The 25595-nt window shown below is 33.7% G+C and overlaps 3 protein-coding genes and 1 long non-coding RNA gene across 8 annotated transcripts; all 4 read right to left on the bottom strand.

Annotated features, from left to right (window-relative positions):
- Nucleotides 1-793: 793 nt before the first annotated feature.
- LOC25498993 (zinc finger protein VAR3, chloroplastic) lies at nt 794-7879 on the bottom strand. 5 transcript variants are annotated; one of them, XM_039828267.1, is made up of 7 exons: nt 7411-7879; nt 7205-7322; nt 4303-4586; nt 4028-4126; nt 2377-3946; nt 1705-2107; nt 794-1413 (listed from the first exon to the last, which is right to left on the bottom strand). In XM_039828267.1, exons 1-7 carry the CDS (start codon nt 7791-7793, stop codon nt 1019-1021), a joined length of 3252 nt encoding a protein of 1083 aa, XP_039684201.1. In that variant the 5' UTR covers nt 7794-7879; the 3' UTR covers nt 794-1018. The 5 variants fall into 5 exon arrangements, with proteins under 5 accessions (XP_039684201.1, XP_039684200.1, XP_039684198.1 ...); XM_039828266.1 differs by having other exon boundaries at nt 794-2107; nt 2377-2667; nt 2938-3946; XM_039828264.1 differs by having other exon boundaries at nt 794-2107.
- A 1985-nt stretch (nt 7880-9864) lies between these two features.
- Nucleotides 9865-12703, bottom strand: LOC112416801 (uncharacterized). The gene is made up of 3 exons (XR_005642902.1): nt 12149-12703; nt 11783-12035; nt 9865-11707 (listed from the first exon to the last, which is right to left on the bottom strand). It is a non-coding gene; the product is annotated as an uncharacterized lncRNA (long non-coding RNA).
- A 989-nt stretch (nt 12704-13692) lies between these two features.
- On the bottom strand, nt 13693-18812 carry LOC11432650 (uncharacterized). The gene is made up of 4 exons (XM_024770181.2): nt 18708-18812; nt 17109-18400; nt 16842-16991; nt 13693-14010 (listed from the first exon to the last, which is right to left on the bottom strand). The coding sequence occupies exons 1-4, from the start codon at nt 18736-18738 to the stop codon at nt 13693-13695; spliced, it is 1791 nt and encodes a 596-aa protein (XP_024625949.1). The 5' UTR covers nt 18739-18812.
- A 1667-nt stretch (nt 18813-20479) lies between these two features.
- Nucleotides 20480-25484, bottom strand: LOC11428991 (frataxin, mitochondrial). Its single transcript, XM_003624700.4, has 6 exons — nt 25266-25484; nt 24225-24461; nt 23826-23898; nt 23498-23545; nt 23124-23218; nt 20480-20919 (listed from the first exon to the last, which is right to left on the bottom strand). Exons 2-6 carry the CDS (start codon nt 24443-24445, stop codon nt 20790-20792), a joined length of 567 nt encoding a protein of 188 aa, XP_003624748.2. The 5' UTR covers nt 24446-24461; nt 25266-25484; the 3' UTR covers nt 20480-20789.
- Nucleotides 25485-25595: the final 111 nt, after the last annotated feature.

Raw genomic sequence — 25595 nt, 5'->3', positions numbered from 1 at the left:
ATCAAATTCATGACCAAAATATTTAAAAGACTGAGTTTGAACCCACGGTGTGCTTTTGAAGGTATAAATGTAAGATATGAAAGACTTATCCACCCTAAACTGAGCCACATTTACAAATACTCTTTGTGTTCGACGGTCCTTTCTGCTTTGATCCGGGGCATCAATCCCTCACGATTTTTTTCATATAAAAATATTATTTAAGAGACTACAATTATGAGACTATTACTAAAACACATTTTTAATTTAGTTAAGTTTGAGTGGGTCCAGTCAAAAATAGATTGAGTGGTTTTAAAATTTTCAATTTCCTACTTCACATATCAACTCAATCAAATTTTCTAATATTCTCTTATCCAAAAAATTAATAAATACCGTTCAATTTTTCTCAACTTACTCTTCCAACTCACAAATCAAAACAGTAAGTAAATTTCACAAAAATAGTCGTTGATATTCTCTCTTTCAATTAATTTTACATCATAAATATCCATCAAATATTATCAATCTTTTCATATTTAAGATTTTAAAATTGATATAAACCTCAAATTCGTGTAAATTGTAAACAGTCAAATAATTTTATAAAATTTAGAGAGAAGTAAGCTGCGAGGGTACAACATTTGACTAATTTTAAAACTAGAGACTCAATTAATCCGAAAAGACTTGAAAAACTAAACTTGGTCCCCAAAAGTCTGTCCAAACTTAAAGGTTATAAGTGTTAGCATGACCCTACTTGACAAGTCGACCATAGAAACTAGATTATAATTCCATTTCTAGGATCAAGATAGAAAACATGAAAATATTGGTTTTAATGCATCACTTCACTTATTTATGAAATATGACAAGCTCGTCCCCATCTCCAATATGAAATAAATCAAAGGAGCCTCAACAGAGATAGATAAATTATTGATGTCAAAATTCTCTTACAGATGTCACAACAAAATGTTTTAATATTCATGTTTTCCACATCTTCGTTTTCCTTTTGTATAATTGATGGTAAAATTTTAACATCGCCTACAAATACTCTTCAGCTACCTTCATTTTCTCTCTTAACAGGATCTGAGCTCACAGCTGGAAGATTTCTTCGGTACTGCTGAGATGTCAATCTCCTTTCCAGTGGTGTTTTCCGCTTGCTCACAACGAATCTGTTCACCCCTTTACGCATAGGCATTATTGAAGGAAAATCTTCATCTGGAATCTGACTGAGCTCAGAAATATCCTTAATTTGGGCAACACGACGGAACCACCTCTCTGCCTTTGCCTCCTCAGACATATCCAAAGGATCCGGTTCCCTTACCGCTGATCCCTCTAAACTTTTCCCTGACCATTCTGTTCCGACACTCTGGTTCTCAGCTGCTGAATCTGTGGATGAACTCTCTGTCAGATTTGGCACATGATCTTGATTAAAATCCTGACTTGAATTTCCACTGCTTGAAGCAGCATAAGTAGAACCAATACGATTGTTTTTACTTGAGATCTGATCAGAAGAAGGTCCTGGACTCTGTTCAGGTCTAGCTGTAGCATCACCTGACATCTCAGTCCCTTCAGATACTGAGGATGATTCAACATTGGACCTGTCTGTTGAATCTGTTCCATCTGCCTGTGGTTTTTCCTTTTTGGCAAAGTAATCTGGGGGAAAGGGTACTAAGGGGACAAAGTTAGTATTGCCAGATTGCTCCATGGCCAAACGTCTCTTAAAATCCTGACTTGAATTTCCACTGCTTGAAGCCGCATAAGTAGAACCAATACGATTGTTTTTACTTGAGATCTGATCAGAAGAAGGTCCTGGACTCTGTTCAGGTCTAGCTGTAGCATCACCTGACATCTCAGTCCCTTCAGATACTGAGGATGATTCAACATTGGACCTGTCTGTTGAATCTGTTCCATCTGCCTGTGGTTTTTCCTTTTTGGCAAAGTAATCTGGGGGAAAGGGTACTAAGGGGACAAAGTTAGTATTGCCAGATTGCTCCATGGCCAAACGTCTCTTAAAATCCTGACTTGAATCTCCACTGCTTGAAGCCGCATAAGTAGAACCAATACGATTGTTTTTACTTGAGATCTGATCAGAAGAAGGTCCTGGACTCTGTTCAGGTCTAGCTGTAGCATCACCTGACATCTCAGTCCCTTCAGATACTGCGGATGATTCAACATTTCCATCTGCCTGTGGTTTTTCCTTTTTGGCAAAGTAATCTGGGGAAAGGGCACTAAGGGGACAAAGTTAGTATTGCCAGATTGCTCCATGGCCAAACGTCTCTTAAAATCCTGACTTGAATTTCCACTGCTTGAAGCCGCATAAGTAGAACCAATACGATTGTTTTTACTTGAGATCTGATCAGAAGAAGGTCCTGGACTCTGTTCAGGTCTAGCTGTAGCATCACCTGACATCTCAGTCCCTTCAGATACTGAGGATGATTCAACATTGGACCTGTCTGTTGAATCTGTTCCATCTGCCTGTGGTTTTTCCTTTTTGGCAAAGTAATCTGGGGGAAAGGGTACTAAGGGGACAAAGTTAGTATTGCCAGATTGCTCCATGGCCAAACGTCTCTTAAAATCCTGACTTGAATCTCCACTGCTTGAAGCCGCATAAGTAGAACCAATACGATTGTTTTTACTTGAGATCTGATCAGAAGAAGGTCCTGGACTCTGTTCAGGTCTAGCTGTAGCATCACCTGACATCTCAGTCCCTTCAGATACTGCGGATGATTCAACATTTCCATCTGCCTGTGGTTTTTCCTTTTTGGCAAAGTAATCTGGGGGAAAGGGCACTAAGGGGACAAAGTTAGTATTGCCAGATTGCTCCATGGCCAAACGTCTCTTAAAATCCTGACTTGAATTTCCACTGCTTGAAGCCGCATAAGTAGAACCAATACGATTGTTTTTACTTGAGATCTGATCAGAAGAAGGTCCTGGACTCTGTTCAGGTCTAGCTGTAGCATCACCTGACATCTCAGTCCCTTCAGATACTGAGGATGATTCAACATTGGACCTGTCTGTTGAATCTGTTCCATCTGCCTGTGGTTTTTCCTTTTTGGCAAAGTAATCTGGGGGAAAGGGTACTAAGGGGACAAAGTTAGTATTGCCAGATTGCTCCATGGCCAAACGTCTCTTATATGCTGGTGTTGTCAAGGACCGATCCTTTTTCTTGCTAAAAACAAATCGATTTTCTCCTTTACGCATTGGCATTATTTCAGGGAAATCATCATCGGATATTGCACTTGTTATATCTGGAACATCATTCAGCTCCGCAATCTTTCTAAACCATCTATCAGATTTTTCAGCTTGCTCTCTCTCTTTGTCCTTGATGACGTTTTCACTTGAAGAGTTAGTAGAAAGTTGTGTACTGTCGGTGTCACCGGAACTGGCATATGATGGAAAAGGGGAAAGGGTATTAGTGTTGTTCCCTTTCACATCTTGGAAATGTGATGTATTGCTAGCAATTGACGGTTGTCTTTCTCCACTGAAACTTTGCTCAGCACCCATGTTTTTGTAGTCAGATCGAGGAGGGCCAGTTGAACGACCTAGAATGTCGTCCAGAGTATCACGAGACTTGGCTGACTCCCCAGTTTTATAGTCCTTAACTTCGGGAGCGTCGTTATTTCCCAAGCTTCTCTTGTATTGAGCATTGGTCAACCTCCTCTCCAGTGGAGTTTTCCTTGTGCTTACAACAAATCTATTAACTCCTTTCCTTAACGGCATTATTTCCGGAAAATCTTCATCATCTATCACACTGTTAATATCAGAGTTGCTGTCTAGTTGAGAAACCTTGTTAAACCAACGTCGTGCCTTCTCTTCATTAGCCACCAACCTAGCATCAATATCTGAAGTATTAGAATGGTTTACATTTCCATACCCTGGATGTGATGTGGTATTGATGGAACCCAAAGATATTTGTCCAGGCCGCTTGCAATCACACCGTAAGCAAGCTACATTCCTCCCATAATTATGAAAATCACACCTTGAAAATGAAAATCCAGTTAATTGGATGTATGCATCAAAACTTCGGGGGAAAAAGATTCAGAGGGAGAAAAATACTTACTGAGGACATTCCCATTCTCCTCCAGTCAGTTGCCTTTTTGGCCTTGCTTCTTCACATTCAAGACATTTCATATTTCTTGCAAAATTCATGAAATTACACCTGCCAATATTAGAAAAAGAGAATGCTAATTCATCAGTATGTTATATAAAACTTGTATAAACAACTATGACATTTTCTCTACACTCACCTTGGTTTTCCAGTATTACACAATATAACATAGTTTATTATTTCACTGGGACTCAAAAGAAAAAACTTGAAATGATTTTAGAAAATACCTTGGGCAAATCCAATCACCCCTTTTCATTTCAATGTTTTGTCCGGGAGGCATTGTATGCTCAAATCTACCACCAGGCATTTGATTTTGCACTGAATCAAAAGAGTTAGGACCAGGTGTGCTATAACTCAGCTTGAAAAGTTCACCAAATAGGTTTCTGACAGAGGATTCAACAAGATTTCTGTTATAAAGATTGTTCATTTCTGAAGAGACCAAGCAGCTACTTGCGTAACTCAGCATAAATTTCATCAGATCAACCATATTTGCTTTATCAGAGTCCAAGGCCTACAATCAAGCACAAATCATAAACCGCTTAAAAAACTGGTCAAAATTTGAAATTGAGGAACATGAAAGGAGTTATGTTCCATACAATATGCTTATTGTTTCTCAAATAGTTTAGAACGAGAAGAAAAGATAAACAGATATTCAAGAGAAATATGAATTTAAGAAAAGGCCACATGATCAAAATTTCCAATCACCAACTGATATTTTAAATTGCTTTCTATTTTCTGATTCTATATACACCAATATGCATCTTATGCAGCTAAGGTGTTGCATGTTCAATAAACAATAACAATAATAGGAATGTAAAAAGACCGGTGACTAAATTTGAATGTTGTATCTTGTAATAGCAACTACGTTTTGTTAGAAAAAAAAGCCTGCTGAATGTAAAAGAGCATAGCATAAAAAGAAAACTCATCGCTAAAGCCAAGTCTGATCCAGGAGATTTAAGATGCAAAGAAGTGACAGAAATTGACATATTTAACCTGTAGTCTAGATATGTTATAATTCATTAACCATCACTCAAAAATGTTTTTCATGCCAAAGATTGCATAAGATCCAACAAGAATTAAAACAAATAAAAAATAAAATAAAAAATTCCATATAATACTTCAGCTCAAACATAAGACAGAGGACTTAGAATAACAAATAGTTATACATATATCATAACAATCTTAAAAATGATACCAGACTAAAATGAAATTTACAGAGTGGCAAAAATGAACTTTACTACATTTGCATCTATCTATATCATGAACAAATATAGTAGCAGGCAGTTTTCTATCTTCATTATTTTTTCCTGAAACTATCGAAAATACCCTCAAACAATTCAAATAGTTTCCGAGGGGGGTTGGGTAACTCAACTGGTTTGAGCTAAAGGGAAAAGGAGTTGGAGGTTTTGGGTTCAAACCGAACAAAGGACTAAATATTAATCTAACAAACTAACTACTAACATTTGCCATTAAAAATAAAAAAAAAAGTAATTTCCAACTGAACTATAGAATTAATTATAAAAAAAAAAAGTAAAGTATAAAATAGACTAACTTAAAAAACTGAATAAATAATAATATTCTACATTCTCAACAAATTTCCCTTCTTTCTCTCCTATATAATCTTATCTCCAGAACTATCATGCAGACACAAAGAGACCAATTTCCAGTAAATATAGAAGAACTGAGAAACTGAACCATAAAACAATAACTAGAGAGACAAGCAGAGAACAAAAGTCACTCTGGCGGCAGTTTTTTTTTGCGGAATTTCAAGATAGAAACTTGTGCAAATAAACGGCATCATAGTTTTAATTTTAAAAGAAATTAATAGAAGCTTCAGGAAACCAATATGAAAGATCATACTTTTGAGCAGGAAGTTTATGGTCAGTTGCTACATTACATAAATTTGAAAACTAATAGCACCACCCTAGATCAATTCTATTTGTTTCAAACAAGAAAATAAATAGAAGGGGCTTAAAGTGCCCCACCCACCCACTAAGGCTTTGTTTGCGAGTTTGGAGGGGAGGGGAGGGGAGGGCTTTGGGGGTTAACTTTTCTTCATAATACTAAACCCTCCTCATTTGGGGGAACTAACAAATTGTATTGGAGGAGGGTTTTTGGAGGGTTTATATGAATTCTTCAAATTTAATCTATGTTGTTATATTATTTTTTAAATTAAAAATATAGTAATCTGGTAAAGTTGTTGTCATGTGACTGAAAGGTCGCGGGTTCAAGTCCTGGAAACAACCTCTTGTGTAAAAACAGGATAAGGCTGCGTACAATACACCAAATGGTGGGACCCCTTCCCAGACCCTGTGTATGCGAGAGCTTTAGTGCACCAGGTTGCCTTTTATATGCATTAATTTATTATTCTCTAAAAAACTACTCTTTTAAAAAATTTAAAAGATTTCTCAATTTTCCCACATATTTTCCACCCCTCAAAGCCTTCCCTTCCCCTCCCCTCCAAACTCGCAAACAAAGCCTAAGGATAATGATTTATGAAAAACTAAAGAACTTGAAGCTTCCAGTCTTAGAAACGTTGAACACACTCATAATGTCTAAGGTGCTAAAAACACCGGAAATGGAGAGAAAGGACATAAAAGCACAATTTTGCATGGCAATATAAGGCTCTTGCTTCTGACAAAGTGCCGCCTAGTTTCTTGTCTTATGATGTACTGTGCTATAGTGCTAGAAAGCTTACAAAAGCAAGTAAACAACCAAGTCTTATCCCACTAACTGGGCTCAATTACATGGATGAAATTACGCCATAATGTTCTATCATAAACATATTCAAATCAGCAAGTTCGTATATTTAAAAACAGTTCATTTTGCAGTCCCAAAAAACACTAATGCAGTGTTACAAAGGGCACATTTTGATTGACTTTTTTGAGCTTATCTACTTACATAAACACTTGCGAAACTATTTGGGAGAACTTATGTTATGACATGTTCATAAGTTGTTTTGAGCTTATTTATATGCTCTCCAAGATAGCTTATAGCATATACAAAACCAATTCAACTTAATTTTATATTTTATAATAGAAATAGCTTATACATAAGCGCTATAATCTTCAAATTAAGTTGTTTATCCAAACAAGGCGAAAATACAAAGCATGAAAAAGTATGACTAACAGTGGAGTCACCGTTGGATAGAAAAGACTTCATCTTGGAAACAGAATCCTGCGAGTCCGAGAACATAAAAGGAGTACCATGTTGAACCACAACTGCTACGTCTCTGATCGAAAGCAACCTATATTAAAATGAATTTTGAATTAAATTGAATGGAAGAGAACAAAAATGAATAAACAGAGGAATGAAATTTGGAAACAGAAACAAACCTGAGAAGGTTAGGTCTATCTCGAGCGAAAGACAAGCAAGCACTGACTTCAGCCTGCGACAATTCTACGGTGGGAGAGAAAGCATCGGAGGGGGAAGTGTAGCCGGCGGAGGAGATGTGTGAGAGAAATCTGGAAAACTCTGGCCATGGATGGTGGGTCCCAGTGAGAGGAGATTGTGAAGGTTGGGTGTGAATGTGTTGTTGTTGTTGGTGGTGGTGTGAGGCTTTAAGTTTGAGTTTTGGTGTGAGAGAAGAAGAAGAAGGAGAACGAGTGAATGAAGAAAAGAGAGTGCGGTGGTGGAAATGAGAGGAGAAAGAGGGAGAGAGGAGACGGAGATTGTGGCGGAGGATGAAGATGAACCTTGGGGCGACGGCGCCGCACATTTTTGCCGGAGGAGGGAGGATGAGATAGATCAGACTCTGCACCTCAATCGAACCATATTTTCCTAGGACCAATGAGATGTTGAATTAAAGCATACTAGAAAAACCATAAAAATTCCGTGACAACTAGAGTACCCATAGAATGGTGGGTAATTTACCCCAACCAATACACATTAGCCACATAAGCACATTTTTAAATGGTATTCATGAACTATCTTGACCCCACCAACAAATTGCTCATTTACATTGGTTGGTGGGTAAATTATCCACCATTCTTTAAAGGTGATCTAGAAAAAACCTAAAAATTTTGGAGGTCACATTTACTATGGGAAAGTTTTAACAGGTTGAAAGTAGTTTTTGTTTGCTAAATTTGGTATCACACCCCCCCTCCATTTAATAGAGATTGCTATTAACATATATTATAAAATATTGTTCAAAAAAACATATATTATAAAATATATTATAAAAAATGCAAATGTTACTTAATTTGTTTTAATAAAATCATGTTTTTTTTTTCAAAAATAAATTCATGTTATTTAGTTATAAAATATATTATAAAAAATTATTATTTTTTTAAAAGTAAATTACACTCCCCTCCCTTGAAAAGTAAAATTTATACTCCCCTCTCTTATAAGATGTTTGAATTACAACCTCCTCCCTTAATAGTTAAATATGCACTACACTTTAATCTATTTTAATATAAATAAATATTTTTATGATATAAATATATATATATATATATATATATTAATTTTGAACCACCATTTAAGAAAAACTAATTCATTTCTTTATAATTTAAATGTCAATGATAATTAAATTTAAATATTTTGCTATTGATTTTATAATTTAGAGTATAGAATTAACTTTTAAATAACCATGCTTTATTGTTTTTAGTAATTTTTCACATATTTTAATTTCATTTTGGGTTGTTTCATATTTTATAATAGGGTTTAAAACTTCATGTTAATGAAATTGTGAATAAAAAGTAACGAAAAATATTTATTCAATTTTTTTTATTATATAACCCACTTGGGTTGGCCTAGTAGTATTGGCTTGAGACCTGGAAGTGTGCTCCTTCTCAAGGTCTCTGGTTCGATTCTCTCTGGTGTCAATTTGAGGGGGTTAGATTATTTTTTTTGGATAGATTATTAGAAATAAAATAAAAAATATTGAGGGAGTAAAGTGTAGATTTTAACATAAGAGGGGATGAGAATGAAATTCAAACTTCTCTTATGGGAAGGTAGTGAAAAAATTTCGAATATGTTTTGAAGAGGGGAGGGGAGTGTATATTTTAACATAAGAGGAGAGGAGAGTGTAATTCAAGCATTATAGAAGAGATGGGAATGTAATTTACTCTTTTTTTAAATAAAATAATAAAATTAATCTTTTAATATAAAAATATATTTTTACCCTAACCTTGAGCAAACCAAATCCAAACCCTAAATATGGGGTTATTTAGTTCAGAAACACCAAACATGATTAAAAATTCAAAGGTAAAACAATTATACAGGCTTTAAGGAACCATCAGAGAAATCATCGAAGAAAGAAATGATTATAAGAGTTAAGGAACATTTTTTCATTGTACTAGTTTATTTTCTAATAAACTAGTCCAGTTTATTTTATTTTTACAAACTTTTATTCAATTAAGATGTTTCTACCACCACATTCTATATTTTTTCAACATAATTATCTCCTATGAATATGCATAAACACCTCACAAATTATTTACCACATTTTAATTAATGTTTTTGATATGTCCAATAAGGCAAAACTTTTAGGGGTGTTAATATAATGTTTTCATTCAGTCTTCATAAATTTTGGTTTAGATGATACAGGCCCGTAACTATTGACCCATAAAAAGCTGATGGCCCATGAAATAAATTATTATTAAACCAACAGCAGGTGGGGTCCGAATTTTTGAAGTATTTTTATAACCAAAAAGTGAACAAAAGGTTACAAGTATTTGTATAAGAAATACTTGAAGTATTTGTTAACTAGACCTTGCACCCATATTGACGGCAAATACATCATTCAAATAAATATAAAAAAAAGGTGCTTTAGTATTAATGCAATGTGATTAATAAAATACAATTAAATTGAGTTCATGTTAGTACATTGCGGAAAATTTCTTTGTAAACAACATTTGAAGTGTAGTGCAGTCACAAATAACACATTTTAGACAACTCAATATTTGTCCTAAATAGCGGTGATTTAACATTGAAGAATAACACAATAAAAACTTGTTCCTGAATAGCGGTGATCACCACTCCTTGGGTTATGAAGATTATATGGTTATATGATAAATACGGTAACTGTGAAAGAGATGTTCTGTCGACATTGCATTTTATCTCTCTATTTGCTGGCTTAGTCTACCATGGAACTCCAATAGTGCTGCTAAAATTGTCAGTGCTACTGTTTGCAGCTGCTGCACTGTGCTTAGCGTGCAGCTGCTGCCAATCAGATTGCACGTCATGCGTGTCATGAACTGAAATTGTTGCTTCTTCGTTTGATTGTGCCAGACTTTTTCATTTTAACGACGTCATATGCACCAAAACATCATTGCAAAGGTTTTCTGATCCTGCACATTCAGTCCCTGCATCATAAATTCTCAACTTCATATTAGAAAAGCAGTATCATAAATTCTTGTTTCTCTTATATATTTTGACAGTACCATATATATCAATAACAAACACAATTTAAGCAGCCCAAGTGACATAAAAAGACAATGCTAAAACATGTGGGAGTTGAAGAAATTAAATGGTATCATGTAAATTATACATATACCTGCAACAAAAGAAATTACATGCTGCCAAATGAATTATATGTCATCATACATGCACAAAGAGAAAAGTTTGAGCACAAGACATTTTTTAGAAATTTGTTTTTCATAATGGTATATTTTGACAATAAAATCAAGCCATATCTAAATTGAGGAAAATCCTGAAGTAACATTCCAATAGAAGGATCAACCTAAAGTTTGGTGGAGAAATCATTTATGTTAGTTAAAGTGGCAGCCATCAGCGGATAGGTAGAAGCACATACACAACAAATTGGTCTACACTCTCTTGTGGCAGCTAATCTTTCTGCAGGTCCCGTGTTTTCATATGGACCAATTAGTATTATTAACATGAACTTTGAACACAGACAACAAACTAAGTCAACTTTACAACATTACCATGCTCAAATATGCAAAATGGACCAATTAGTGCTATTAACATGAACTTTGAACCCTGCTAATATTTATTCTATCTCCCTCCTAAAAGCAATGAAAACAAATGGATCAGGCATGCGTTGATGTATAAACAGGAAAACAAATGAACCACAATTAGCCTCTGCATATTTTTTTAAAAAGAGTAAGAAAGAAAGATACATCATACATCAGTAACTTTTATGCACAGTTTAACTCCAATTTGTGTACATAATTACAGAACATATGGTAAAAGAGATAAAAAAAAACTTTCAAATTATCAAAAGAGACAGAAAGATACATAATGCATCAGCCTTTTTTAGGGAGTACATGAGCAACTTTATGTTATTTATGATGCAGCAAGTTTATTATTTCAATGCCAATGAACCAAAATACTACACTATACTCATAATGGATGAAAAAAAATTAAACCATGTAAATCACCAATTTAAGAAAGATAAGAATACACAACTAAATTATTGAAGATTTTGTCCAATAACTTCTAATTATAAAAATGTTACCTCTCATTGAAGGATTTACCTCCTCTATGCATGTCAGCAGTTGGTAATGCACATTCTTTTCTTGAGAGAAGTGAACTCTTAAGTGAAACAAAAATCAAACTTTTATGATTCTGCATCATCATGATGTATGTCAAAATGATTTAATTTGAGAGCAGCAGCTGTCTGCGACGTCTGCTCGCTCCGGCTAGATGGAAAACAATCACTCCTGCCTTCATATACCCATGATTTCCGCTGTCACGGTAAGTTAGAATAATTTTTTATTCATGGTTGCATGATTTCCTTACCTTGAAACCAGCTTTAACCATCAATGATTTATTAGTTAAAGGAAATTGATAACTTCAGCAGCAAACTTCGCTCCTGTAACTCGTGCATCATTCATTTTGTTGGACATATTTGATTCTTGAATGGGGTTCTCAAAGGGATAACATGATTTCTTTGGAATGCATGATTTCTTCAGCTTTGAGAACAACAGTGGGAAGTTGCTCTTGCCATTCTTTGTTTTTTTTAGTAGCAGGAGTGCGAGCTTCAAAGACAACCCTGATCAAACACATGGTGTGCGCTCAGAATGTGAATAGTAGAAATAGATGAATAAAAAATATCAAGTAAGAACCCGAAAGAAATTGAAAATGGTGGTCATCTCTTAGTCTTACCTTAAAAAAATAGCATGTGTCGAGAAGAACAACTCTGTTGCCGGAAACACATGGTGAATTGAGCATGTAACGACAAAAGCTGACGAAATTAATCAATGGGATAGGAATTGAGCAAGAATCGCAAATCAGTTCCTTAAAGGCTGAGGTACACAATAAAAACGTAATCTACTCCATCTTTGTCTTCTCCGGATTCGTCACTTGTGATATCGTCACTTGATTTTTTAGAAGGGTAACTGGAGTGAGAGAGAAGAGGGACTGAAAATGGAAGATGAATTTCTCAGATCAGAGAAAAATGGGCGTGAGATGATAGGAGAGAGAGAACAAAAGGCAAGGAAATAGTTTTGTTAGGGATGGTTCAGATGCCTTTGAATTGAGAAGAGTGGGTAAGATTGAAGCCAAATTTTGAGCCATGTGCATGCCTCGGAAAGAAGCAAGCATTGAATGTTTGATGGATAAAAGTGAAGGGATTTGAAATTTGAATTGTACATTAAGTGCAGTTAAAGCAAAGTTTTCCCGCTCTAAATCAAAGATTAGGGTTTTTAGGTCTTGTGTGCATTGTACATTAGGATTAGATATAAATATATTAAACCAACAGCAAGTGAGGTCCGAATTTTTGAAGTATTTGTATAACAAATCTGAACCATTGAATATTTATATTAATTAATCTATGGCTAAAACACTACTTTTCCATCATAGGAAAGCTTTCCACTTTCCCATCACAAACGCCGCCTGTTTGGATGCATTCAAATTATTATTTTTTGTTTAACCGAATGAAACCATCGCATAAAAGAAACATTATTTAAATCAGTTAATTAAGTTTTTAGTCCCTATAAATATTCACAGTTTTATTTTTAATCCTTAAAAAATAAAATCACACTTTTTTGTTCCTGCGACATTTTTCTTAAGCATTTTAGGGACAATTTTATAGGGGCTAAAAATGTTGATGGAAAATTTTTATAAGGATTAAAAATGTTGATGAAAAAATTTTATAGGCATGTTGAGACCTTTAACGCAGCAAAAAAAAAATCACGGATATTATCATTATCATCATAAAAATGATAATTATTTATAACCACCATAGGTTAACCGTAGATTAAAAGTTAATTGAATCTATAAAAACACCGCCAATATCTTATTGGATGAAATGATAAAATCTCTAAACTCTGGCATTAGGCAACTTCAACACACCGGATAATTAGGAAAAGGATCTCTTTGTTGCAAATAATAATATAAAGAAGAAAAACAATATGCGTAATTTCAATTTGCATGGTAAAATAACGTTGACAAAACCACCTACAAATATTGTTGATTAGGTTTCTCATTTTAAAAGTGACTCGATAGCATTGAGATTAATATCAAAATTCATGCGAACAAAGTTGAGTGACCAAACAAACCCACAACCAAATAATAACTACATGTCTATTTCCAACGATTCCTTCATATAAAATAAAAACACCCAAAAAATAGTAAATATTGTAATTCATAAATAAAGTAAATTATACAATAATAGTAGTAAAAACTCATTATAAATAGAAAAAATGACACTACAGAATAATAAGCTGACATTGTTCATTTACTTCATCCTTAAGCATCTCGCGAATAACATTCTTTCCTAACCAACAATCACCACCACATGCATTGATACAACCTCCAAGATAGACTCTGTCACTGTAATGGAAAGTCATTTTCTTAAGGGAATTTGCACTCCTCAATAGGTGAGTAGCTAACTCAAAAACATTTATGGAGCAAACACAGCCGAGAAACTCCACATATTTCAAAACACTATGAGAAAACCCCTCATATTCGCTTTTCTGCCTCTTAAATCCAACCATATGTGAATGTTCCGGATGAAGATTTTTAATCTGAAAATTAAAAATAACGATACATTTATGAGAATTTTAAAATTCCATTAGCATATAAAATTAATCCACGAATTATTCATTATTTTAATTGAAATAAGATGTTTATTATGATAAATATTATGTTTGACAAGGTCAAACTATTAGCTTATAAGATACATGTAACAATTTGATAATGTGTACTATTCTTTCTTTCTTTTTTGACGTTGATAATATGTATTATTCACATTCATAATGTGTAATATATTTTTACCTAATATATAAACAATAATGTTAGTATATAAGATTTTGTTCAACTTGTCTCAATGAATATTTATAACATATCTAATTGTTATAATTTTTTTTTTATCATAGATAACTAAAGATATTGATTATCAAAGTTGTGTATTAGCATATGTGAAGTGATTGACTACGACGTGTATTTATAAACCGATAAAGTATAACTTCCATACAAACACACAAGACTAAAATAGAGTTGTTTGATAGTGGTTTTTGACTTAAATGCACTTTTGGTTGCCTTGTTTTAGGAAAAATGAAGTTTTGGTCCCCTGTTTTAAAATCCAACTTTTTGGTCTCTCAAATTCAATTTTATGAGTTTCGGTCTCTCACCCATTTTCAATATCAATTAAAGGTTTGATCGTTGATTTGGGATTTTTGGTTAAATAAATCTAATTTACTATTATGAAAAAACATTCAGAGAAATTTGTTTATTTTAAAGTATATGAGTTTTAAGTTAGTGTTAATATTTAAAAAGAAGAACAAAAATTATTCAACTTTATTTATCTACTCTTACATGTGTCTAGTTTCAATTGGGAAATAGCAAAAACAATACCTATCGTACTGCAGCTAAGTTTTAAAAGAAACTTCTAGTTCCATTCAAGACAAAAAAAAAAAAAAAAAAAAAGTTTGAATAACTTACACTCACAGTAAGTTTTTGGAGATGCCTAGAAGCCGTTGCAATATCTAAAAGCCAAAAGTAGTCCATACTAGGATCACATGCTCCATCAATATGTAAGTCCAATTGTCTAAGATTTTGAAACCGAACCAAGACTTTCGCTAATTCCTTTACCTGTTTACAACAATGATAATTAAGTGAATTAAAAGCAACCGGTGAAAAACGTAATGGAAAGAAACCTAGACACTGTTGGAATGTACTATAGTGTTGGAATATCATTGAGCGACTCACTTGTAAAGTGCCGACGATCATAGCTAAATTCTCAATATGTGGTAAACTTGCAATTGGATCAAAAAGGTGTGGTCTATTCTCTCTCTCTGATGTATCCCAGAAAACCTTCGATAACCTTGGAGCCGTAAAAGAAATTATCCTTGTGGTGTACCCGGTATATTCAAAGGATGAAAGATTTAATGCATCAATAGATATCTCAGAAGGAGAGTCATTCACCCAAACACTATCAAGTATGATCAACTGACGTAACTTCAAACTGGTAATTTGTGTTGAACTTGTGAACAAGCAGTTCTTAAGAGTGACATCTTCAAGTTGAGGACATTCAGAAAACAAATGAGGCAAGATGTCTGTGGATAGATCAAATAGCAATGCATCAAACTTAATTGTTGTTACGTTCCTCAATACAGATAACCCTATATGCTCTGAAAACAAAGCACCTCTAAAGCTAAACTTGGATAACATGGGAGCTTGAATGTTTATTGGGTGGACTGCACTATTTTCAAGACAAGAATACTCAAAGGACAAGAGACTTGATGCAATGATAGTAATAAGGTCTCGAAAGTAAAACCCATCATTAACAATGTTCAAACGAAGCAATGATGGGCTGATTATTATCAACATAGAAGTGATCTTACAATCATCAAGGGTGAAGTCAACAAGGTGTTTGCACTTTGAACACAAAGTCTTAAGGAGTGTCTTCTTCACATCAACTTGTTGTAACACAAGAGTTCTCAAATTTTTTAATCGAGAGAAGTATCTGGGTTTGACTAAGAGGCAGTTTTGTAGGTGCAAATAGGTCACAGAATCCATTGTTTGGACAATGCACTGGTTTTTCACCAAATCTAACTTGGAAAAGATATAAGATATAATATGATCAGGCAACTCATTCTCAAGCTTTTCGCAGCTCTTCATTAAGTTGAAGTAAAGACCTATTTACGGGTTTATTCTAATTGAAAGAAATAGTATATTTTAATTCTTGTATTCACTAACTGGAATATGTATGAGCTTTGTTTTTTTGTACTATGGGAATTTAACACATAAATATTTTTGAAAACAAAAAAACAAATAATTTTGAGAGATACATTAGTGTCTATGAATGAAATCGATTTATGACATAAAGGGCCCTGATTGGACATATAATTTGAAAATATTCTATCTTTACTCCTGAAGCTAGTTTTCAATAAAAGGTTCTAACTTATTATATATATACACACACATGTATTTATATCTTAGTTAATAAATTTGGTAACTTTATATTTTATCGGGTGAGTATGATTACTTCATAAATTAAAAAGGTCCTATTTCGAATATATGATTGAATAGGAGTCAGTTATAAATTTTAGGGTTATAATATATTTACCCCAGCCATTTGTGCGAGTTTTAGTTTTTTTTTTTTTTTTTTTTTTTTTTGTGGTGGCTGGGATTTGAACCCTGAACCTTACATATTGTATGCATTGTCCCTGCCAACTGAGTTTTACCCCTGCCATTTGTGCGAGTTTTAGTTTATCCAAATATTTGAGATTTCCGCTTCTAATTTCAAGATTCTTTGAATTTAGACTTCCGTGCATATAATTGTTTAGTTTTAAAATAAGCTACTAGTTCCATTCAAGACAAAAAAAAAAAAAAAAAAAAAATTTGAATGACTTACATTCAGAGTAAGTTTTTGGAGATGTTGAGAAGCTGTTGCAATATCTAAAAGCCAAAAGTAGTCCATAGTAGGATCGCATGCTCCATCAATATGTAACTCCAATTTTCTAAGATTTTGAAACTGAACCAATACTTTCGCCAATTCCTTTACCTGCTAATGATAATGATAATTAAGTGAATTAAAAGCAACTAGTGAACAATGTAATGGAAAGAAACCTAGAAAGTGCTAGAATGCACTATAGTGTTGGAATATCGTTGAGTAACTCACTTGTAAAGAGCCGACAATCATAGCTAAATTCTCAATATGTGGTAAACTTGCAATAGGATCAAAAAGATGTGGTATATTCTCCCTCTCTGATGTATCCCAGAAAACCTTTGATAACCTTGGGGCCGTAAAAGAAATTATCCTTGTGGTGTACCCAGTATATTCAAAAGATGAAAGATTTAATGCATCAATAGATATCTCAGAAGGAGGGGAAGGAGAGTCATTCACCACACTATCAAGTATGATTAACTGACGTAATTTCGAACTAGTAAATTTATTATTTATTGAACTTTTGAACAAGCAGTTCTTAAAGGTGACATCTTCAAGTTGAGGACATTCAGAAAACAAATGAGGCAAGATGTTCGTGGATAGATCAGATAGTAATGAATCAAACACAATTGTTGTTACGTTCTTCAATCCAGATAACCCTATACCCTTTGAAAACACAATACCTCTAAAGCCAAACTTGGATAACATAGGAGCTCGAATGCTCATTGGGTGTTCTACATAATGTTTAAGACAAGAATATTCCAAGGACAAGAGACTTGATGCAATGATATTTATAGGCTCTCGATAGTAACACCCAACATTAACAATTTTCAAATGAAGCAATGATGGGATGATTATTTTCAACTTGGAGGTGATCTTACAACCATCAAGGGTTAAGTCAACAAGGTGTTTGCACTTTGAACACAAAGTCTGAACGAGTGTCTTCTTCACAATAATTTGTTGTAACACAAGAGTTCTCAAATTTTTTAATCGAGAGAAGTATCTGGGTTTGACTAAGAGGCAGTTTTGTAGGTGCAAATAGGTCACAGAATCATTCTGAGGTAAGAGAATAAGGGAAAATTTGTATGGCAAAATAGAAATAGTAGTATCAGTTGTTTCAGAAGAGAAGAGAAGTTGAATATGTTCGGCACCCTTAGCAATTCCTTTGGAGATCAATCTATCAATGACATCCCTATGTTCATTACATAATGGAAATTTTACTCGAATGGAACGGATCATGGCACCTTTATAATGGAGCATAAATTGATCCAATCTTGTGGCAAATTCAGATTGAAAGTGAAACCTTTGACAGAGAGGAAGGATTTGTGACAAGTCTTGATCTGTGTTATAGTCAGACATGGTATAGAGATCGAAGTTAAGGTCCATCCTTAATCCCCATTCGTGAATCCATTGTTTGGACAATGCACTGGTTTTCACCAAATCTTTCAAAGCTAAATTGGAAAAGATATAAGATATAATATGATTAGGCAACTCATTCTCAAGCTTTTCACAGCTCTTCATTGTTGCTGCAAGCACGCAGTATGATAGATAATTGTTACGTTAGTATTTGGTCCCTTGCCAAGACTAAACATATATATTATTTCTGTGTGAGGCTAAATTAGTTGTTACACACAAATTCAACAAAAGAAAAAGCTATTGATAGAAGCTACTTAAATTAAGAAGCGCAGTAGAATTTTCTTAGAACAGAATTGTAACAAAGCAATAACAAATTCATGAAGCAATTAATAAAAGTAAAAATAGCAGCGGTCAACCCCAAATAGAATCTAGAAAAGAAATTTCATGAGAGAGAGAGAGAGAAGAAACAACGAGTACCTGCGAGTTTCAATCGACTGAGGATTGACATGCTTCTTGTGTTGCGATGAAGAAGATGACGACGGCTTGGATCAAAAGTTCGAGTGAGTATTAGGATTACTTCAGGTTTATTTGTTGAAAATTGCTCTTCTCCCAACAAAAACCACTCTCTTTAAATTGGATGGACCAAAGTACCCTTGCGTGAGTTAAGTCACGCTATGTCCTTTCGGTGTGAGTTAACTCGCGGCTGTTATAAGTCAGCGTGGCTTCACTCACGCTCCTTTAGCCGGTGGCGTAACTTAATTCACACTGTTTTGCCCGGTGGTCTGAACACATAAAACACGTTTTTTGGACGGTGGTCAGTTATTTAAACTTGATTTTACATGTTGTTACACGTTTTTTGACTACATTTAGTGTAGTTATAACATATGTAAGTCATTCATCCCTATAAATATTCTTCTAACCTTCACCATTTTATCACACCATCATCTCACACTCTCTCCTCCCCGTTGTAACATGACATGTTATCGAAAGTGATGGTTCCGTAAAAAAAATAAAAATTGAAGATGCCGGTGTACAGTTAGTCCAGGCCGAGGAGGAGCGGAAAAACTTGTTATTTTAGTCCTCAACCAAAAACAGACGTATCAAAGACTGTCGAGGACAACCCAACTAACTTAAAAGATTTATTATGTTGTCCTAAATTATAATGTATCTAGACTATTCTAAAGAATATAAATAATACTCCCTCCGTCCCTAATTATAAGACCCTTTTGAGAATTTTTTTTGTCCCTTTTTATAAGACCCTTTGTTATTTCCAACTACATTGATTATTTCTTTACATACATGCCCCTATTTATTATACATCTTTTTCTTCAATCAACAATAAATAACATGTTGAAAACATAAACTAACATTCTTTCTTAAAGGATAAAATTGTAAAAACAATAGTGATTACAAACAACTTTAATACAAATATCCACTATCTTAATTCCCGTGATTTTGGCAAAAGGGTCTTATATATAGGGACGGAGGGAGTATATGATTTCCATCAATATGTTTTTGTTATTGAATTTTCGGTTTTGGAAACTATTGGTATTAATATTTTTAATATCAATATATGATTTTTGTATACATAGTGAATGTTAAGTTTGCATTTTTTTTTTTAAGAAGTAAATGTCAAGTTTTGTTGTAATTTTTTTCTACTATTTTTCTTTACCAAATTAAATAATTTTAAACGTAATTTAATTTAATACTAATTTTAACTAGGTTCTTTTCAAAAAAAAAAAAAAACTAGGTACTTTTCTATAAAGTAATTTATCCTTGAATGTGTAAAAACAATTATTTTATCTATATCTAAAACTTATTTTGAGTAGTTCAAACCTACAAATTTAAGAGTGTTTAATAATATGCTTAATAGGTAAGCGTCCGTTTGTTACAGATTAAAATAAAAGTGATTTTGACATAAAATAATTTAGAGATTATTTTTTTAGAGATTTTATGAAAAATCAGAATTTATTTTGCCTTTGTTTATCGTAATAAAAATCACTTATTTTAAACAAATAATTTTGTTTATTTGGATACAACTATATAAAAGAGATTTTTTGTTAAAAAATTAGTTTAATCTTTTGAATCATATTTTATCTCTGCTCTAAAAAAAAATTATTTTTTAAGAAGATGCTGGTTAGCTTCTCATTTGTTGTTGTTGTGGTTCTAATATTAGTTTTTAGTGCTTTACCATTGGAAAAATATGAGTTGCTTCAAGATGATTTAGATAGAGGAACCGCAAAATAACCTTTGGTAAAGATCACCATTTGAGTTGCTCTAGCTCACCAGTAGTAACCAACAATAATGCCCATTACAACAGTAATTCTTCAGAAGAGTAAACTAATGTTAACCACATGAGTTCTATATAGAGCTGATTATTCAGAAGATACAATCACGTCATGACTGTGAAAGAACTGGTATAGTTTATAGAGTAAAAGGTGGGAAAGGAACAAAATCTGCTTCCTGAGTTCACCTGAATGCCAAAGGATCATCAACAATGTCCAATGATTTCCCATTTTTAAATTTTAAATCAAGATTAAGTACTACATTCTCAACAGCTTAGGAAAGAACAATAGGTTTGCCAGACAACTGCTCCAACTCATCTTCTAAGATTTTGTATAAATTTGCTTTGTTCCGCCTATATATCCAAGCTTTAGTAACCTGATCCCAATCAAACCTAGACGGACCACTGCAAAAGAAATGGGAGACTTTTAGACAGGTGGAAGAGAATGTAGAACTAGTAGAGAAATAGATACTGTCAATATGCAAGTCTCATTTTTATTATCATACCTATTCTGTCCTATGTTTTATGTCAATGGCCGTCTGGTTTAGGCAAAGCAGATTAAAAAGACAAGCATGATAAAATAGAAAACTATTTTCCTAAAAAAAATGCACGTAAAGAGGATCAAACTGTATTCTACTTAAAATAAATCGAACAGCATTTAAAGCCTCAAAACCGTACAAAGGCCTTTATTATGTGAATAAGGTCAAAAGGAGAGCCACCACAACAGGCTAACCCATTAGTAGGAGAACTCCCAAGACTTATCAGTCACATTTATCAGGTGCAAGGTAGACAAACTTAAGATCCTACTTTGGATCAGGAAGAAGTCCCAAGTTGTAATTTATGGGATCGTTACACAGACTATATTATCCCACAAATTTCACAAACTCATATTTATGTGCTACAAACTCATGCATATACAAGTAATAGCTCCAGATAGCAAATACAAAAACACCGAACACGGAAGAAACAGAACAAAGCACAAACACACAACACAAACAGAGGAAAAATGGACCGTGTCACAAATGAAGAGCAGTCGCAGAGCGCATGGAAAAAGGAAGATGAGTGGCTGTATAGCAGGGGAGAAGAACATGTAGCAACCTCTCTGTAGAACTGGAAAGGAAGCCCTTGCAAATGGATAACGGAAAACGGAGGGATCATATCAAATAAAGAACCCACAAACAAAAATTAGGGCTGTTGAACAGCAGTTGCAAGAGGCTTAGGAGTTAGGATTACAGGGACAAACTTAAGTGACAAGGTTTAGTTTTTGCAAAATCTGTGTGCTTTTTCTAATATGGGTTTTAAAACTTGACCCTCACAGAAGGATCGCAAAAACACATTGCTCATATCGAGTTCCAGTTTTCGCAAAGGGAGAGCTCATCTAAAAGACTAGACTATTAGATGGGAAAGCTCCAAGTTTCACTTATTAGGTGAGACTCTCCGACATGAGAGTCTTAGAATCCTCCAAAATGATAAGAAAATTACCGTGGCTACAATCGATCATAATTAATGTCACTTAAAGAGTTAAGGCTGAATGCGTCCTACTTCTTTATTGATAATCAAAATAGCATTGAACGGAGATACAACAAGAGTAAGATACCATTTCTTATGGTACAAACAGACAAGATCAGTCTGCATATGTTCTTGCTACATAACAAGATAGTAACATCTCTCAATGCAAAGAACTAAACCTATATTTTAATAGAATTGCAAATATTAAAAATTACTACTATACTCATTTCTTCCGTGAGCTCAGATTCAATTTATACAACAGTACTTTCCTCCTAAAGAAAAACATTAAAAATGAACCCTGATAAAATATTGTATATATCCTCAATTTCCTCACAAAGAAACTATAAGATAACACTTCAAATAAAGCAATTAAACCAAAGGGAAAGTTTCTACAAGTTTTCCAATCCTTGCTTCTTTCTTCTCCACCAATAAGATAAGAAAGACCAACATGCGAAGGACAAGAAACACCAACATATGTAAAGCTTCAATTACACAGGGTTTGTTGAAATTTGGGGCCTAACTCATTCTTACAAAACCGGTTCATAAGGTGAGGAGTGTCTCCTCTTTATAAACTATTATCATGAGTCTTATCTATCCGATGTGGGACTTGGGTTTTTCCCAATACACCCCCTCACACCCATCACTCTTTTTAGACTTGGTGCGTGGATAGGTAGGTGCCCTTTGAATTCGACAAACTCTGATACCATGTTGAAATTTGGGGCCTAACTCATCCTTACAAAAGCGGTTCATAAGGTGAGGGAGGAGTGTCTCCTCTTTATAAACTATTATCACGAGTCTTATCTATCCGATATGGGACTTGGGTTTTTCCCAATAGGGTTGCCTTAATAAATACACAACTATTAACATATAAATAGCCTGTTTGATTAAAGAAGATTGTTTACAATACTAATTGGATTTGTTATCTCCAGTTCATATTTAGTAATGATGTCCTAGGAAATATTAAGTAAGCATGGATATTGTAGTTTTCTATGAAGTATTCACATGCCATATACTTACTATATGAATACTGATGGCTAGAGAGTAAAACCTGATATAAAAAATATACATCTTAAAAAAAAACCATATATACAATAAAATACCTCACTGGGGAAGACAGCCAAAGTTGTCTGTTTGGTGTTTGTTTGTTCAATACATAGGTGCCCAACTCCCCAAGTTTGACAGTCAAAACATCATTCTGAAAAGGAAAGCCATGTTAACAATTAGTATATCTCCCACACAGACACAGGGATGATGCTTCTTAAAACTAATAGGAATAAATTATTTAAAAGTCTTAACAGGGAAAAGAAAGCATTTAATTTTCAAAAGATCAAACTACGTAACTGAGTTTCATCGATAAAAAAGGTTATCAAGTTATCGATGTGATTATTTTTGAAATAATCACATACAACAAGATAGCTTCCGTGTTGTCTTCTAAAATAAAACTATAACATTATTCTCCAAATAAGTTTCTCACCGCATAGTCTATGTCAAATCCATCAAGGTCGATAAAGTCTCCATAGTCCTGCCAAGTAACAATAAACCAAAATAATAACCAATGTAGTTTAAACTCTTAAATAATATGAAGTGTAACATTGTCGCTGTCAAGTTTCCATCACAACCAATACTAATTTTATCGAAACCCATTTGAATTTAAGCATAATTGTATCAAAATTCTATATTTATCAAATAATGTTGGCAATTGTTAGATCAAATACATAATTTGAAGTGGATACCGAGATTGTCGTATCATATAATAAATTTAAGTTCGTGTAAAACTCAAAACAGTGCTAGAGAATAGATACCTCAAATTTCTCTTGAAGGCTATGTATTGTGGACTCGGCCAGTCTATGGAATTCACCCTCCTGCAGTAGAGAACTGCATCCATATTAATCATTAGCAAATAGCAAAAGCATACCAGCCATTTGAAAGGAATAAACAAAACACAACATCTATTTCAATCAACACTACGCATTAATGGCCCGCGAGGCATTAGCAATTGCCACTGACATTTGGATTTTCAATAATATTATTTTAACACTTTCCTTATTCAAAAACAAAAAAAAAAACTCAAATTCAAAGGGACAATTTTTTTTTTTTTTTTTTTTTGCTTTTAAAAAAAAGTATCTAAAAAATCAAATTTACAGAGTTTTCACGGATCAAATGAGACAAAGGGACGAAAAACACAAAAGGATGTGTCATACGTGTAATCAATAGGTGCGGGGGCATTAGATTCATCAACAAGACTGGACTTTCGAGAGCAGAAGCTTCTAGAAGAAGTTGAGAAACCCAATATTTCTGTTTGTTTCGTAGAATGGAACGAGGATCGTTGAATGGAAGATGAAGAAGAACAGGAGTATAAGGATTCTTGTGACTGTCGCAAGAACCTGAAGAGCCTTCTCTGCAAAAGCAGCTTGGAGGCCATGGCTTGGTTCCTGCAGCTGTAAATATTATCACACAAGTAAAGGAGTAAATACAAAAATCAATACTCTCTATTAGACAATACAACAAACACTTTGAAGGGACACAAATCAGAAGCAAAAACGGAATCGATGTTGAGATTCAAAAAGCAATTCTATAATGTTCACAGCCACTCACATGTATGTTCGGTTCCACTATTGGATAAGTCGAAATTCATTCTAGAGGTGTATAATTGATTTCGACATGTTTAATTGCTCTCAGTAGAATTCATTTTGCCTCCAGAATTGATTCTTACATTAAGCTAGTAAGCGGAGCTTTTGATTCTTGAATTGATTTTTACTCAAAATTCATTTATTTTTTTGAATAAATTTTTACTCAAATTTATTGTCCAGCTTGCTTTTACATGAATGTATCCAAACATAAATCACTTTAGCTTCAACTCACTCTTAGCCAGAATCAATTCACTAAAAATCAATTTTTGTCATATCATAACCAAACACACAATAAATGAAACTCAGTCTGTAACACATTTATGATAATAGCGTTTCGTTCACATCGAATGAAAGTAACTAAAGAACATACTAGTATTTACATGGTATTAGCAGATAATTTAAAATAGAGGTAACAAATTACAAGATATTCTAAAACTGAGCATCAAAGGGTAGTACTATGATATATTATTCCAACATCTAATTACATAAAAACATAAGAATAGTTAAAATTTGAGCTTGCAGGGTTATTCTATACAGAGAATTCACAGAGGACATTTCACAAACATGTTATGTGCGCGAATATGAAAGAGTAGAAAAAGTAAGAATGCTCACAGCGAATAAAGTAGAGAAGAATAAAGATGAAACCCTAATTGTTAATTGAGAGGAAGAATCGGTGATGATGACAGAAAACAAAGCTGAATGCTTTGTGACTGTGGTGGTCGTGATCGTGAGAGAAGAAGACTGAAGTGGAAGAGATTGTTTGAAATTGAAAGATAACAAAGGGTTACTAAGTAATTACTTATTTACCCTTATTACTTGTGGAGTCTGAAGCTAGCAAAGATAAGACAATTGCTCTATACTATTATAGCACCTGGAAGAAAAAAAGAAAAAAAAAAAGACTCAACAAACAACAATTAATTACATTATTTTCTTCTCTTTGTT

This window comes from Medicago truncatula, chromosome 7, assembly GCF_003473485.1.
Source record: "Medicago truncatula cultivar Jemalong A17 chromosome 7, MtrunA17r5.0-ANR, whole genome shotgun sequence".
In the NCBI taxonomy this organism is placed as follows: Eukaryota; Viridiplantae; Streptophyta; class Magnoliopsida; order Fabales; family Fabaceae; genus Medicago; species Medicago truncatula.
This window is presented reverse-complemented; position numbering and strand designations above follow the sequence as displayed.

Excerpts from the sequence above, each read along its gene's own strand:
- LOC25498993 (XM_039828264.1), bottom strand. The coding sequence starts at position 7,793 with ATGTGCGGCGCCGTCGCCCCAAGGTTCATCTTCATCCTCCGCCACAAT. Across the intron at positions 7,323-7,410 it reads GATAGACCTAACCTTCTCAG|GTTGCTTTCGATCAGAGACG; the intron begins GTTTGTTTCTGT and ends ATTTTAATATAG. Across the intron at positions 4,127-4,302 it reads GGTGATTGGATTTGCCCAAG|GTGTAATTTCATGAATTTTG; the intron begins GTATTTTCTAAA and ends TAATATTGGCAG.
- LOC11432650 (XM_024770181.2), bottom strand. The coding sequence starts at position 18,738 with ATGTCAATCCTCAGTCGATTGAAACTCGCAG. Across the intron at positions 18,401-18,707 it reads CAGTCGATTGAAACTCGCAG|CAACAATGAAGAGCTGTGAA; the intron begins GTACTCGTTGTT and ends GCGTGCTTGCAG. Across the intron at positions 14,011-16,841 it reads TCCAAAAACTTACTCTGAAT|ATTAAAAATCTTCATCCGGA; the intron begins GTAAGTCATTCA and ends TTTAATTTTCAG.
- LOC11428991 (XM_003624700.4), bottom strand. The coding sequence starts at position 24,445 with ATGGCCTCCAAGCTGCTTTTGCAGAGAAGGCTCTTCAGGTTCTTGCGA. Across the intron at positions 23,546-23,825 it reads GCCTTCAAGAGAAATTTGAG|GACTATGGAGACTTTATCGA; the intron begins GTATCTATTCTC and ends GTTACTTGGCAG. Across the intron at positions 20,920-23,123 it reads TGGCTGTCTTCCCCAGTGAG|TGGTCCGTCTAGGTTTGATT; the intron begins GTATTTTATTGT and ends TTTCTTTTGCAG.